We start from the raw sequence: 15,260 nt of genomic DNA on the forward strand, positions 1-15,260 counted from the left end.
CCTCGGTCAGTACCTCTTAACTGCCCTAAACTCCTCTTCTACTGTGTCTCCTTTCATATTCTCCCCTCCATTAAGAAAATGATTTACGGTTTTTCCTAAATGAGAAAAGACCTCCTTCTTCTTGCACATGCTCTTCTCATCAACTAGAACCCCACCTCCACTTTTATCATCCATCTAACCTCTACTCAGTGAATTAGCTTAAGAAAAATACACTCTTGAAAACCCACAACTAAAGCCCTGGATTCTTTCTTCCCTCCAGCTAGGTTATATGTTCCATCTCTGACAACTTTTTTTTTTGATAGGTTCTGATCTGTTCATTGATCTCCCTCCAGGCCTATGAGCTGCTCAGTGACAGAGAATCAACTTATCCTCTTTGTATCCCCAAAGCCGAGCAAAACACTGGACAATGAATAAACATTTGTTAAATGGAAATAGCAAGATATCAGCTACATATTAAGCAGCTGGGTTAGTGATTTTTTTTTCCATTTATTTTTACTAGTTGGAGGCTAATTACTTTACAATATTGTAGTGGTTTCTGTCATACATTGACATGAATCAGCCATGGATTTACATGTATTCCCCATCCCGATCCCCCCTCCCACTTCCCTCTCCACCTGATCCCTCTGGGTCTTCCCAGTGCACCAGGCCCGAGCACTTGTCTCATGCATCCAACCTGGGCTGGTGATCTGTTTCTGGGTTAGTGATTTAATTTCAGCTTCAGTGGAGAGAAGACAGATACTTGGGATTTGAACATAGCCCCTTGAGTCCGCTCATTAAACCTCTGTGTTCATCTAGTTCCAGAGTCTTCCCACCCATTGAAAAAGAAATGGAAACACAAGTGCTGGATTTAAAAAGAGAACAAAACTAGATTTTAGCTTTAGCAAAGCCCGTGTCGGTGAAATGGGGAAAGAAAATCTTAGAGGTGTTGAGACTCATTTCTACATACCTTGCGAAGAAGCTTTCAGGGCTTTTGTCCTAGAAGGATTTTGTATAGCAACAGCCTTGGAAGATTTAGAGGGTATGTCCTGCCAGGGCTGAGGGCAGAGTTGTTTCCTGAGCAGGATAAGAAAGATGGTATCTCCCTCTGAGGCCAAATGTTGAGCAAGGCTGCTAACATCCCCCTTACAATATGGGAGATTTTTATAAGGCCTGGGTTCCTCATCTGTGATATAAACCCACTGTGTACACAGTATCCATTTGGGCCACTCCTCATTGCTTCAAGGAACTGGTGGGGGGTGACTGATGCAAACATGAAGCTGGCATTACCTGCTATGGCCTGACTGATCAGTAAAGTCCTTTGTCTCTCATCCAGGAGTCTCATGTCTTCTGTCAGCATCTGTCAACTCTGGCAGACTAACTTGTTACCCTGCAGGCAGAGTAAAATCTGACACAAGAACACCTCATCAGAGTTCTTGATGAGGAGAAAAGAACTAAAGGAAATTTTTTAAATTGTCCTATAAAAGTTTAAGAAATTGAATAATACCAGAAAGATAAAATCTTGAATAGAGTGCAATAGTTAAAAGGGCAGATTCTACAGTCAAACAATCCGGGTTCATAGCCTAGCTTTCAAAATTGTTAACTACATAAATTCTCCTGAACTCCATAGCCTTATATGCAATTTCTCAGAAAATCATAACTTCTCTAGATCTCAATTGCCTCATTGTAAAATGTGGATACTAATATTCTGATAGGGTTTTTGTGAGGATGAAATGAGTTAAAATATGGAAAGTACTTATACTGTTCCTGGCATTTAGTAAGTGCTATTTAAGAATAATATTCTGATGCTTGAACTTTACTCCATGGACAATCAAAGTTTTTACAAAAGGAAATGATGTTAATAGGTCTTTGTTTGATGAAATTGTATATACAACAAAAACAAACTTTGATGAAATTGAATATATAATAAAAATAAAGAGGATCCAGAGAATATGAAACAGAAGACCAACCAAGAGACAACCATAACAATCTAGGAGTAAAAATAGCATGACTGGGCTTGAGTGTTGGCAATGGGAAAGAGAACTAATTCAAGAGATTTCATTGCTGATGTTTCTAAAATTTGACACCTGAGAGAAATATAAATATTCATTTCTAGTTATCCAATCATCATATGCAAAGGTTTGTTCATGATCATCTTACCTAAAGCTCATAATGTAACTACAAGATAAACTAGGAGAAAAGTGACAGATCTGAGTTCAAATATGAACGGAAAAAAAATGAGGGAAGTACTTTGGAGGGAGAAAACGTTAGGGAGACAAAGATAACTAGAGATGATCTAAGGACATTTTGAGTCTTGACCCCACAGTGATAATAAATCTATTATTTGAAAAGCAACCCTGTAGCTCTGAAGAGAATGGGGCTAAATGAACAGATCTAGGTTTCACCAGAATAGAACACATGCTAGAAGCCAAGGAAAGAAATAGATAAAGCAGGGAAAATATATAGAGTGGAAAGGGGATTAAAGATAGAAGGGGACAAAAAGCAACAGCTAGTGCAGGAGAACTCCAGATGAAACTCAGTGTACAAAGGAAATGCACAAGTGAAGAAGTGAAGTGGGAAACAGGAGTAGCCAGTAGAAAAATGGGAGTAGGGTGAGTTCTGGAAAGAAGGCAGCATCTTGAGAAGGAATTTTAGCAGAGGAGGCCCGATTGCAGTGGGTTAAATGATCAATGATAAAATCATTGATATGCATCAAAGAACTGTTCTTGAGAAATTAAAGGTGAAGGAGAGAGAAGCAAGGTCAAAACAGATCCACATTAGACACAAACATATCAGAAACAGGGAACAGAGGGAGATGCAGACAGGAAGACATGAACACATAGGGGAGGAGAAGCGAAAATAGCAGAAAGGAAAGAGTTGGCAATAAAAGAAAGAAAAGAGATGACTAATAAAGAATACTGTTCATGGTAGGATGTGGAACATGTAGGGAAGGAATTACCTTGAAAAAGCTGGAAAGTTATTCCTACAAGATACCCAAGAAAGAAGCAAAGAAACAGAAAAAATACTGAGGACAGGAAGTTGAGGATTCCCTGCTGAGGACAGAGAGTCTGTCAAAACATTACATATTAAATAATGCAATGTCAGTGTCATCAACAAAGTAAGGGTTGAAGTTGACTCCTAAAATCACCTGGCAGAGGTGAGGTTCAGGTACACTTGGGGCAATAGGAGAAAGAGTAAGCTACTGCTGAAAATAAGCAGGAGGGCCTGGGAGGATGGTAATTTGAAAGCCAAGGAAAGCTAGGAAGGAAAGGCCAAGGGGAGACGGACCATCACAGGTAACAGTGAACAGGAAGAAGGCTCTGGAGTTACAGTGGCTTCATCCCACCACTTCTCAGCTATGAAACCACAGCAAGTTACTTAATCTCTCCCTCTGTCTCAGTGTCCTCATCTGAAGAATAGAGATGACAGTATTCCCAATCTCAGAGGATTATTCTTAAAACAATAAACACAAACTGCTAGAAATAATGCCTTGCCCATGGAGGGTGCACATAGTCTTCTCCACTTTATGTTATGCTCACTTAGTGTGACTGATCTCAACAAAAAAGAAAAGTATTTTCTAATTAATTTACACTGAGTAAATGACAGACCACAGGCCGTGCTTAAATTATTTGTGAATTTAAAAGTGGACTGTTCTGTTCATAGCCTCAGACATCTCTAATTGGCTCAATTTCAGGCTTTATCAGAAGTGAAAAAAAAAAAAAACAGAACTACAGCAAATAATACAAATACCAACATCGTGTGTGTTTCACAAGACACCTCTGTCAATTCCCCTTCACAATTCTGGATTATTATATCTTCTTCCCTTTTTCTACTTCTAAATGTATTGATTGTTCAAAAAGCTAAATCTCTGCCATGATGACCACAAGTTTCTATATCACCTACAGCAGGCTGAGGGGGAAAAGTTCTACACATATGTGTTGGGGGTGGCATTTGGGTGGGTAAGCTGTATTGTTATCAGGCACATTTCGGATTTCTACATCAACCTGCATTGGAGACCTACATTAGGGAATGAATGTGAGCTGTCCTGATCCTCTGGAGGAGGAACTGGCTATCCACTCCAGTATTTCCACCTGGAAAATTTCATGGACAGAGGAGCCTGGCAGGCTACAGTCCATGGGGTCGCATGATGAAATAGTTTAGGAGACTACTGAGTCACAAAGTGGCCATATCTTTCCAAAATCCCCACTACGTGTCAGAGAATGCCCAGTACCTCAAGTCCCTGGAGCTTCAGCTACTGGATCTGCCTTTATAGACAGATCTGCCTTTATAGACAGATCTGCCTTTATAGGCAGATCTGGCTTTACACACATTCTGCCTGAATGGTATCTATCTGCAACACACCCATGTTCACTACTTCCGTCACGTTGTATACAATAGTTATGCAAGTGTTTACAAGACAGTATTACAAAGGATAAATTTTAATAGAGTGTATTACAGCCAGTCATTTTCCTTTGATGTCTCAAAGATCTGGAGTAGAGTTTATTTCCGTCTATTTAATCCTTGAGAAAACATTTGCAGAGTACCATTAACATAAGTAAACGCTTCAATATCCCTTTATCAAAATGCCATCATCAGTTACAACTCTCCAATTCATAATGTACTTGCCAAGGCTAGCTTCCCCTATTCCACAATTCCCAGTTTAAGCCGAGCCCACTGTTTTAATACTTCAGTGTCTACAGCTCTAGGAGAGCAGGAGAATTTCTTATGAAGAGTCTCGGTGAGGAAGAGAGAGATCAGATCTTCCTTGTGAGGAACAATCTTACCCACTGCAGGATAAAGCACACCAACCCACCTCCATACCAAGCCCAAATGCCAATAGAACCCTACAGCTTTTACAACAGTCAAAAAAGCCCCACAGGTTCCCACTAGGCAGAAAATACCGGCTGCATTCCCATTGAGAACCCCGGGCAGTGATTACAAAGAACTTCTTAGAAACACAGGCTGGGTTTGGGTGTTCTAAAAGGGATCATATTTGTTAAGAACTCTAGCACTGGAATTCAAACTACCTGTATCCAAATCTCAAGAATTCTTAGATTGTGAATTTAACCTTACTTTGTCTCTTTCTTCATCATAAATGGAGACCATAACAGTGCCTTACTTGTAGGGCTATTTCCAGGCTAAAATGAAATAATACACGTAGTTAGAAATTTGCCTGACATCTAACTAAGAATTCAAAAAAGATTCAGTATTCATTACCTGTGATTTCCAAAGTCAAGTCACATAGTGTACACAGCCACTCTTTGTGGAATAATGATTTTATAAATCTGTCTAACCTTAGGAAACCAAAGGTTTCCTAAAAGTGATGACAAGGTCATCAGCAAGATCGATTATCATTAGAGTTGGAGGACCCATATGTCATCTTTTGCTTCATTGATAGAATTTCCTTTGAAAATGAGCTTACCTGTGGAAGAATATACCATAAATACAATTCATTACACTTAGGCTGACCATTATTTAGCTGCACAGTCATTTCTTCTTTTTAGTTGTCATTCCAGCTCCAAAATCTGCTCAAGGACAAGATCAGCTACACAAAACTTTTACCTGTGTTAATGACCTATAAGTGCCAGTCGGCAGGATGATGCCTTCTCATTAGTGGCCCTCATCTCATTAGAAGCCTGCTCTCACTGATAATGGACCTCAGAGGTCAATAAAAATCTCAGGAAGAATTCTCTTTAATTTAATAGATGGACAGGTGTGTGGAAGCCAAGTGCTTTGCGTGGCTGTATTCCACATGCCTACAACAATTGCAAAGGCATCTGCAGAAAACTAACACTAAATCCCAACATGGTTCCTGCTGAAGAAACCATTAACTCTAATACCAGGGAGGACTAAATGCAAATTTGATTGGATTTTTCCCATCCAGATTTCAGAAAGTACTAAGAGTCATCAGAGTGATCTCAATAACTCCCAGACAGAGCATCTCTATTAAACACCCAAGAATTTATATTGGTTTTAATATCTGATCTCATCTCACCTGATAAATGAATGAGCTGCAGTAGCAGTGTCCTTTAAAAAAAAATGCAATGTCATCCTTCCAGCCTTTTCAACAAAAGTACCAATACAGAAACATGAGGTAAAATATCTAAGCAATATAAAAAGTGATGTGGTATCTCTGTTTTTCAGTGCCCCCCAAAAGGGGTTATTCTGCCTCATGTGCACCAGTAGCTACCTAATAAGTTAGCCAGGGTCCACTTTAATAACAACACTTGTAAAAGTAAGAGAACAGCTAGCCAGCCAGCTAGCTAAAAAATCAGCATCCAAAAAGTGGAGGCTTATGTATACACAAGCTACCCAAAGTAAGATGTGTTTTCTGAAATAAACTGGAGAGGAAACGCCTATTCAAATAAACAAGACCCATCTTCTCAATGTAAGAGAAATCACCTACCCAGAAATTTCTTGCATTTCTGCCAAAATGTATTTACAAACTATGTAGACAAGGAGTTGTTCTGCGATGCCTCTGCACACTGGTCATGTCTCAAGATTTATAGTTAGTGACATTCGCAGTAACCAGGTAGCAAATCGAATCTCACAGGAGAAGGATGAAATATGGAAATGTAAAGTGAATCCAAAAATAGTATTTTTCTGACAAGAAAAAGTCAAGACCCAGAAAGGTACAGATGGCTTTGTGCACTCATCATTTTCCCACTATAAAGCATTCACATTTCAGAAAATCAAAGATGAAGCAAAGAAGTAGCAAAGACATTAAAGGTGTACTCATAACCGCTTAAGAGTAGAAGGGAAAAGCAGAGTTAGATTTGGCTTCTCTCTCAGACAGTCGATGATGATCCACCCCCCTGAGAAGACAGAATTCCGGGGCAAACATCTCCAGTCAGTCACGGCGATAGGGCAATTGGTTAAGATTCACACCTGCGCTGAGCTTCCGGCAACACTTGCCACAGTGACCAAGAATGAGCATCTCCTGCCTCCTTCACTTTTGTTCTGGAAATGAAACCATGCCCCACCCGCAGAGGATGCGTTATAATCACGTTCCTACTCTTTCGTTCTCTCCTAACCCCGCAAGCATCTAAGTTGGCCGCTCACTCAGCCCTTAACAACACTGGCCGCCCCAGCTCCTCACTTTGGCGAAAGTCATTCGCCATCAAAGGGTTCGCCTCTCAACAAACCTGTGGAATAATCCACTCCTTCGGACTCGGAGATACTTCTTAAAAAAAAAAAAAAAAAAGACTGGCTATTACATAAACTCTGGTCTCTAGGAAGGACATGTCAAGTAACGCGCGTTTCGTTCAAAACCCATTCAAAAAGTGGAACTTGTTATTAGCCAATTATTCTTCCAAAAAGGAAATTCTCTATCTCTCACACACACACACCCCTAGGGAGAAATCCTGTCTGGCGCTGAGAAAGTAAGTCAGGTGGGAAGCGCCCGGGTCCGGGTCTCCGCCCCGAGGACGCGCAGGGGACAGCGTTCCCGCCGCGCTCGGCCTGGGACAGCTCTCGGACCTCGCCCGGTGCCTGCCCGCCACTCCCGCCCTCCACCCCTAACCGGAGGGAACTGCTCTAGCCACAGGGGCCGCAGCAGGTTAGGAGTGGGCGGAGGCACGCGGGGCCGACTCTCCCCACACATCCCGGAGCGCGCAGGCTACACTTACATGCCTGGCCGGAGCTGAAGGGCGCTGCCTGGCGGCCAGCCGGCGGCCACCCAAGCGCAGAAGCACCAGAGCCACAATCGCCGGGTCATCTCCGCGGGGCGGAGCGGCTCCAGCCGCCACCCCGGCTGCGCGCCGCGCGCCACTCCGGCTCCGCAAGTCCGAGCCCCGTGCAGAAGTTGAGCTCGCGGGGCAGAAGTTGGTGTGCGGGGCTCGCGGGGCCGGCGAGATGCGTCTCCCTGCGGAGGGCGCGGCAGCAGCTCGGCCCCACTAGGCATCGCCGACGACGAGGAGCGCGCGGGCGGAACGCCTGTGTGGCGCTCGGGCCGCAGAGATGGGCGCCCTTGCTCCGACGGGAGCGACTGGAAACCTGCGAGCCCAGCGGCCCCGCAGCCCCCGCAGCCTCGGTGCCATGGAAACGCGCTCGCTGCTCTCGGGGCCCGGCCCCTCCGGAGCGCTTAAAGAGACAGTCCCGCTGCCACCTAGGCTAGACTGCTGCTGGGCGGCCCTGCGCCCCGCGCCCTCCTCCTCCTCTCCACCCCGTGCCGCCCGGAGGAGGCGCGGAGCGCGGCAGGACGCTGGGGGCGCAGTTAAAACGAGATTTAGGGGGGGTCTGCTTAATCATCTCGCCTAACTCCGCTCCCTACCTCTTCCTACCTACACACCCAAGACACACACGCAGACCTCGCCAAAGACGCGAAGCGGTTCCAACCCCTCCCAAACCAACCTGCTCAGAACCAAGCCAGATATAATCTGCCACCAGCAGAGACTAAAGGAAAGCTGACTTTTGATTCTTTCTCGCTCCGCTCGGAACCCGAGTCTCTGGAGTCTGTCAGAACACAGGCTAGGGGCGGGGGTCGGGGGGAGGGGGGGAGATGTGTTTGAAGTGGGAACCGAACAGCAGTTGATTGAGTCAAATCTCCTGCCAAATTGACAGTTGCAGGACGCCGTCGGCTCATCCAAAAATCCTCGTCACTCCAAATGGGATCATCTCCCTTCCTTTTATTTGGTCCCCATCTATCTCATCCCTTCAGGCACCAGAGTTATAAGGAGAAGCCAACCCTTTTCCAAATCTACCCCCACCTTTCCCTCAAACCAGCTCCTCTTCCCCCCGATTTGCTGAGGAGCAGTCCATTGCGAGCCCCCCAGAGCCCTTCCGGAAGGGAACAGCGTCTGCTCGGAACCGGAGGCTCCGGCTGCGGTGCTGGCCCGCCTGCCTGGGACGCACAGCCAAGCGCCGCGCGGTCGCCAGCAGCTCCGGCCCGAAGCGATGCCTCTGCCCGGCGCCAGCTGCTGTCTGGAAGGCCACAAACCTCTGGAGTCTGTTTCTAGAAAATAAAAATCTATGGTGCAATGTGCCCTCCAACAAGGGCAGCCCGGCTCCGAAGCCACAATCTGCAGTTCGGCACTGCAGGAATCGGATCAATCTGCAGCGAGAGAACTTATTTCTCTGATTCCTAAACTTAACCAAAAGTGGCTCTCCGAAGACTCATTCATAGTCAAACATTTAAAGTGGTACCACCTGATTTTCTCGGTCCTGTGAGTCCGAAAAAGATCTTCCCCAAATGGTGTTTGGGGCTTCCCTTTGACCTTCATAGTTGAGTTAGCCATCTGGCTCTTCAATTCAGTTTTCTGAGCCTTTGTTCTCCCTTCTTTCCTTCTGCTTTTTCCGCAACTAAAGAAGCAATTGGGCATACACAGGAGAGACTGAGGAGCAAACTTCTGGGGTTTCTATGAAAAGAAAGAAAAAAATGAGGGTAGGATAGAACCATTCCACTCCTGAGTTATTTCACATTCTATGACTTTGCCCTCCTTGACTTGTGGCATTGGAATTAACACTACCCTGCAGACTTTTCTGTTTCTCTTAGATATATTCATACTTTTTTACTTCTTTTATTGAAGTTTAACTTAAAGTGAAAAATCATAAATATGCAACTAGATGATTTCTGTATCTTTGACAGGTGCCTTTAACAAACAGAATTTTGGGACAATTTGCACAATAGAAGTCTTTATTGAAACCCCTTTATTTTATAAAACAGGGATTCATGCTTTCTTTTTTGTTCCTAAATACTAGTTATGTATGAATCAAACCTTTTCCAATCACAGAGCAGACTTAGGGAAAGTGCTGACATCTGTTTTACAAATGCATTGTCCCTTGGCTAACTCTTAATTAGTTCTGATAATGGCTGCCCAGCATGGGTCGCTGAAACACACTGGTAATTTTAACCTCTATTTTAAACTCTTAGTCTTAACTTTTCCTAAACCTCTTTGTCATCTTTGTTACCAACTAACAAAGTTGAATGTGTAATTTCACCTCTTCTTCTTCCTGTCCCTCTTCTAGTGAGGTGCTAATGATCAGTGAAATGACCCAAGGCTAGCAGGTCAGGGTGAGAGCAGAAAGAAATGTAATTCACAATAATGGTGACTCCTGAGCTGTGCTACTAACTACGGAAGGTGAGACTGTCTTCTTCCCTTCTCGATGTAAGTAGAGGTGAAAAGATTAATTCTTTCCATCGATTCAATTTCTAGTTTGTCTTTAGATGAAACCCAAAGAGTTCAGGTTATTTCAATACAGTTTGATCTTAATTGTTTTAATGAAAATGTATAGCACACCTACAGATGACAGTATAGATTAACTGTGCCCTGAAATGTCTGTGATTTGCAAAGCCTTTCTTTGCTTCTGGACTAGTTTTTACACTGCAGAGCTCTATCTTCAACTAATCTCATTCCCTCCTGGAGTGAAAAAAGTTTCTAATCATTTTCTTTCTTTATGTTACAGAAGGCCTTGCATAAATAATAGACCTCTTTTATTACAAGGCTAAATTTTATGTAAGCCACAGCTGAAACCCAGAACTATTTTAAGAGCTAAAGAATAATGAGGAAATACAGAAATATATGTAAATTATCTGATTGTGTGGATGTTTAGTAAAGGTCATGTTTAGTTTGGGTAAGGGGGAAGTGAATCAGTAAATTGAAAATCCCAAATTAGGAAAGTTTCCTTTTATGCACCTTAATTTAAAGCCATGTTTATTATAGATGAACATTTAAAGCACTTTGGATGGGATGCTAAATGTGATTAGTGCATATTTCATAAAGTGAAATTGATTTCAAATTATTTTAGCATGGATAACAATATAGCATGATGCCATGTAAGCAATTATCATTAAATGAAATATACTCTTCCAGCAAAAGGATTTAAAACTTTCCATGAACTAGGAAGCCCTAAATTGAACCCAGCTCTCCTTCTGCAATCTATTCATACAAGTTAAAAATAATTAGTGATTAGGTTTGATTAGTTGGTTATTTTATTCTGTAAAAAGAGGGTGAATTATGAAACCTGTTGTTACAGTCATACATAGTAAAAGAGCAAAGCAGTTTGGTGGTTTGGGGATGCCATGAATAAACAAAATGAAGCCAGATACAAACAATTCATTCAGCATTTATTGTCCAAGTGAAAGAAATTTTAAAATAAACAAAGGAAGAGAATGAGGCACACACACAGCATCATTTTTTTTAATTAAGAGAGAGAAGTTTTGTGTTGATGTCACCCCTTATTCAGACATAAATTTCATAGAGGAAAAAACAGAAACATCATGAACTGGGTTTTATTTTTGTGAAAGGTCTTTAACATTGTCAACCTGAATAGGTTCTTAAAAATGGATTTATCAAGCAGACAAATGTTCTCTGAGAAGAGTCCAAAGGATTTGAGGGGACCTCCAGTGGGAATGCCACATGCTACCCCACTCTCTCCAGAGCTGCATCAAAGGAGTAATAAATATAACTAGCTTCTCCCTTGTTAGGAGGAGGCGGAGTAAGCCAATTTCATGCTTTATGTATGCTGGTTGTAAAAAGGAATGCTTACCTAAAAAGAAATAGATTCCAACCAGATGTTCCAAAATCTTCCTCAGCTGCTGCTTGAAGCCTTACAGTCACTGCATACTTTATCTTCTCGTCTATCTTCTTCTAATTGAGAAATTGTTGATCCATGCAATTCGACAGGCAGGCTGCTGCAAAACCCTTCCTGCCAAAGCTCTTCAGCCCTGCTCTCCTGCACACAGAAACTTCCAGTGTCTGTGTGGGGACAGGAAAAGAGAGCAGGCCACTTCATCTGGCAGGTGTTGTGGGTTGAAAGAAGCAGAAGTCAGAAAGCAATTCTTCGAAGGACAGATTCTGTCACCTAAAAGTGTAATAAATAGACATTACAGAAATGCCTAAAAGCACTAATGAGCCATGTACAATGAAACGTTGACGTCAGGCAAAATAGAATGAAACTCACCCAGGAACCAACTGGGATTGTCACACCAAGATGTAAATGATCATTCTTGCTTTGGTTTCATCTGCCACTAATTTTGTTGCTACATACGAATAGCTCCCTTTTTTAGGAAAGTGCTAAATTTAGCATAAAAATCCTAAGATCTCTGTCTAGTGATTAATACATAATTTCTTAGTACTGTGCTACGAATTGGCCATTAAGATTTGACCAGTTTGATGTAAGTTAGAATAGAATTACCAACCCCAGAATTATGTATACTTATGAGATAGGACACAATTAGAAGACACATTTAAGTTGTACTTTTTTGGAAACCATACTTTGCACAGCCAATTCATGTGTGTGTGTGTTTTTTAAAGCATGTAACATTGAATTTACTGTCAATTATTTTTAAATATACAGTTCAATAGTGTTAAGTATATTCACATTTTTATGCAATATCACTAAAACTTTTTCATCTTGCAAAACTGAAACTCTATTCCCATTAAACATTATTTCCCCCTTCCCCTCTCTGCTTAGAAGTTGCCAAACTTGGAGAAGGAAATGGCAACCCACTCCAGTACTCTTGCCTAGAAAATTCAATGGATGGAGGAGCCTGGTGGGCCACAGTCCACGGGGTCACCAAGAGTCAGACAAGACTGAGCCACTTCACTTTCACTTTTCATTTTAAAAGTCTTCATGGAATTTGTTATGACATTGCTTCTATTTTATGTTTTGGATTTTTGGCTGCAAGGCATGTGGGATCTTAGGTCCCCAACCAGGGTTCAAACCTGTACCCCTGCAGTGAAAGGTGAAGTCTTAACCATTGGACCACCTGGGAAGTCCCTGACATGTATAGTCTCAAAGAGTATGATTTGACTCTCTCCTTTCCTAAAAAAATGTTGAAATAAGAACTACTATGTTGACTGAAGTTAGTATAGACTATAAACTGAAGATTCATTTTGTAGGAATTATCTGAGGGAGATCAAATTAGATGTCATTTTATGAAACAGATTCATTAAAATTTTCCAAGAATTTCTTTACAACAGTAAAGAACTGGAAAACATGCAGTTGTACCAATCCATAACAGTTTCTGAAAGGCCTAGAATGTTTAAAAAGGAGGGAAGAGAGGAAGCAGAGAGATCCCTCAAGTTGAATGGCAGTACCACTGGAAATCAATTACCAATGTGATATGTAGGAAGAAACCGGTCAGGTCCAAGTGCTGAAAGCAACGTTGAGGTCAGAGTACACACCAGACTACACTAGGTTTGGGAAGATGACCTCACGGGAAATGACAAAACAAATGACCAGAGTCTAGGTTTCTGTCTGCACAGCAGCAAAAACTCCCATGTGGAGCAGGAAAAGCGTAGTCTCGAAGGATGAGCAATAATAGCTCGTCTGAACGTCCACAGTTCAACCTTGTTTCCAACCACATCTATGAATGAATCAGAATTTTCCCTCGGTTGAGTTGACTTCTGGCTGAGTGCAATAGGCTGAATAAGGTTCCCACAAAAATATCTCTGTCCTAATCCCAGGAGCCTCTGTCTCTTGCCTTTTAGGGCAAAGGAGACTTTGCAGATGTAATTAACATAAGGTTTTTAATACAGGGAGATGAAAGGGCCCTCCAGGCAAAAAAAAAAAAAGAAGTTGCCAAACAACTTTCTACTTGTTTCTATGATGGTAACTATTGTTACCATACTACTGTTACACTTCATGAGTGGAATCATATCTTTTATGACTGGCTTATTTCATTTAGCATAATGTCTTCAGGGTTCATCCATGCTGTAGTATGTGACAAATTTTCTTCTTTTATAAGGCTGCATAATATTCCATTGTATGTATATACACCATTTTGTTTATATGTTGATGGAAATTTGGGTTGCTTCTACCTCTTGGTTATTATGAATAATGTTGCAATGAACATAGTTGTATAAATATCTCTACAAGCACCTGCTTTAAAACTTTCCAGCTACATACTCAGAAGTGGGATTGCTGAATTATATGGTAATTTTGTTTTTTATTTTGAGGGAAACTCTATACTGTTATACATAATTTCTGTACATTTTATACTTTCACCAATAGTGCACAAGAGTTCCAATTTCTCTACATCCTTCTAAATACTTGTTATTTTCTATTCTTTTCATAGTCACTATGCTAATGGGTGTGAGATGATACCTCATTAGAAGTTTTATTCCATTTCTATTACAATTAGTGATGCTCAGCATTTTTTCATGTGTTTGTTGGCCATTTGTATACCTTCTTTAAGGAACTGTCTAAGTATGGTACTAGCACAAAGACAGAAATATAGATCAATGGAACAGAAAAGAAAGCCCAGAGATAAATCCACGAACCTATGGTCACCTTATCTTCGACAAAGGAGGCAAGGATATACAATGGAAAAAAGACAACCTCTTTAACAAGTGGTGCTGGGAAAACTGGTCAACCTCCTGTAAAAGAATGAAACTAGAACACTTTCTAACACCATACACAAAAATAAACTCAAAATGGATTAAAGATCTAAATGTAAGACCAGAAACTATAAAACTCCTAAAGGAGAATATAGGTAAAACACTCTCCGACATAAATCACAGCAGGATCCTCTATGACCCATATCCCAGAATTCTAGAAACAAAAGCAAAAATAAACAAATGGGACCTAATGGAACTTAAAAGCTTTTGCACAACAAAGGAAACTATAAGCAAGGTGAAAAGACAGCCCTCAGATTGGGAGAAAATAATAGCAAACGAAGCAAGAGACAAAGGATTAATCTCAAAAATATACAAGCAACTCCTGCAGCTCAACTCCAGAAAAATAAATGACCCAATCAAAAAATGGGCCAAAGAACTAAACAGACATTTCTCTAAGGAAGACATATAGATGGCGCAAAAACACATGAAAAGATGCTCAATATCACTCATTATCAGAGAAATGCAAATCAAAACCACAATGAGGTAACATTATACGCCAGTCAGGATGGCTGCTATCCAAAAGTCTACAAGCAATAAATGCTGGAGAGGGTGTGGAGAAAAGGGAACCCTCTTACACTGTTGGTGGGAATGCAAATTAGTACAGCCACTATGGAAAACAGTGTGGAGATTTCTTAAAAAGCTGGAAATAGAACTGCCATATGACCCAGCAATCCCACTTCTGGGCATACACACCAAGGAAACCAGATCTGAAAGAGACACGTGCACCCCAATGTTCATCGCAGCACTGTTTATAATAGCCAGGACATGGAAGCAACCCAGATGCCCATCAGCAAATGAATGGATGAGGAAGCTGTGGTACATATACACCATGGAATATTACTCAGCCATTAAAAAGAATTCATTTGAATCAGTTCTAATGAGATGGATGAAACTAGAGCCCATTATACAGTGCGAAGTAAGCCAGAAAGATAAAGACCATTA

At 41.6% G+C, this 15,260-nt stretch overlaps 1 protein-coding gene and 1 long non-coding RNA gene across 2 annotated transcripts in view; both read right to left on the reverse strand.

Moving 5' to 3' along the window:
* LOC110151119 (EGF-like and EMI domain-containing protein 1) overlaps positions 1 to 8,401 on the reverse strand; it is a 525,391-nt gene extending 516,990 nt beyond the window's left edge. Inside the window, exon 1 of the mRNA XM_070466463.1 lies at positions 7,605 to 8,401. Within this exon, the coding sequence (XP_070322564.1) occupies positions 7,605 to 7,879 (275 nt within the window). The 5' untranslated portion in view covers positions 7,880 to 8,401. The remainder of the gene's footprint in view (positions 1 to 7,604) is intronic.
* Positions 8,402 to 9,265: 864 nt separating this feature from the next.
* The window catches only part of LOC139034662 (uncharacterized), an 86,497-nt gene continuing 80,502 nt past the window's right edge, over positions 9,266 to 15,260 (reverse strand). The window contains exons 2-3 of the long non-coding RNA XR_011487155.1: positions 11,464 to 11,778; positions 9,266 to 9,308 (exon numbers count right to left, since the gene is read on the reverse strand). This is a non-coding gene — a long non-coding RNA (uncharacterized lncRNA). The remainder of the gene's footprint in view (positions 9,309 to 11,463; positions 11,779 to 15,260) is intronic.

The sequence above is a fragment of the Odocoileus virginianus genome, chromosome 4 (genome assembly GCF_023699985.2).
Source record: "Odocoileus virginianus isolate 20LAN1187 ecotype Illinois chromosome 4, Ovbor_1.2, whole genome shotgun sequence".
In the NCBI taxonomy this organism is placed as follows: Eukaryota; Metazoa; Chordata; class Mammalia; order Artiodactyla; family Cervidae; genus Odocoileus; species Odocoileus virginianus.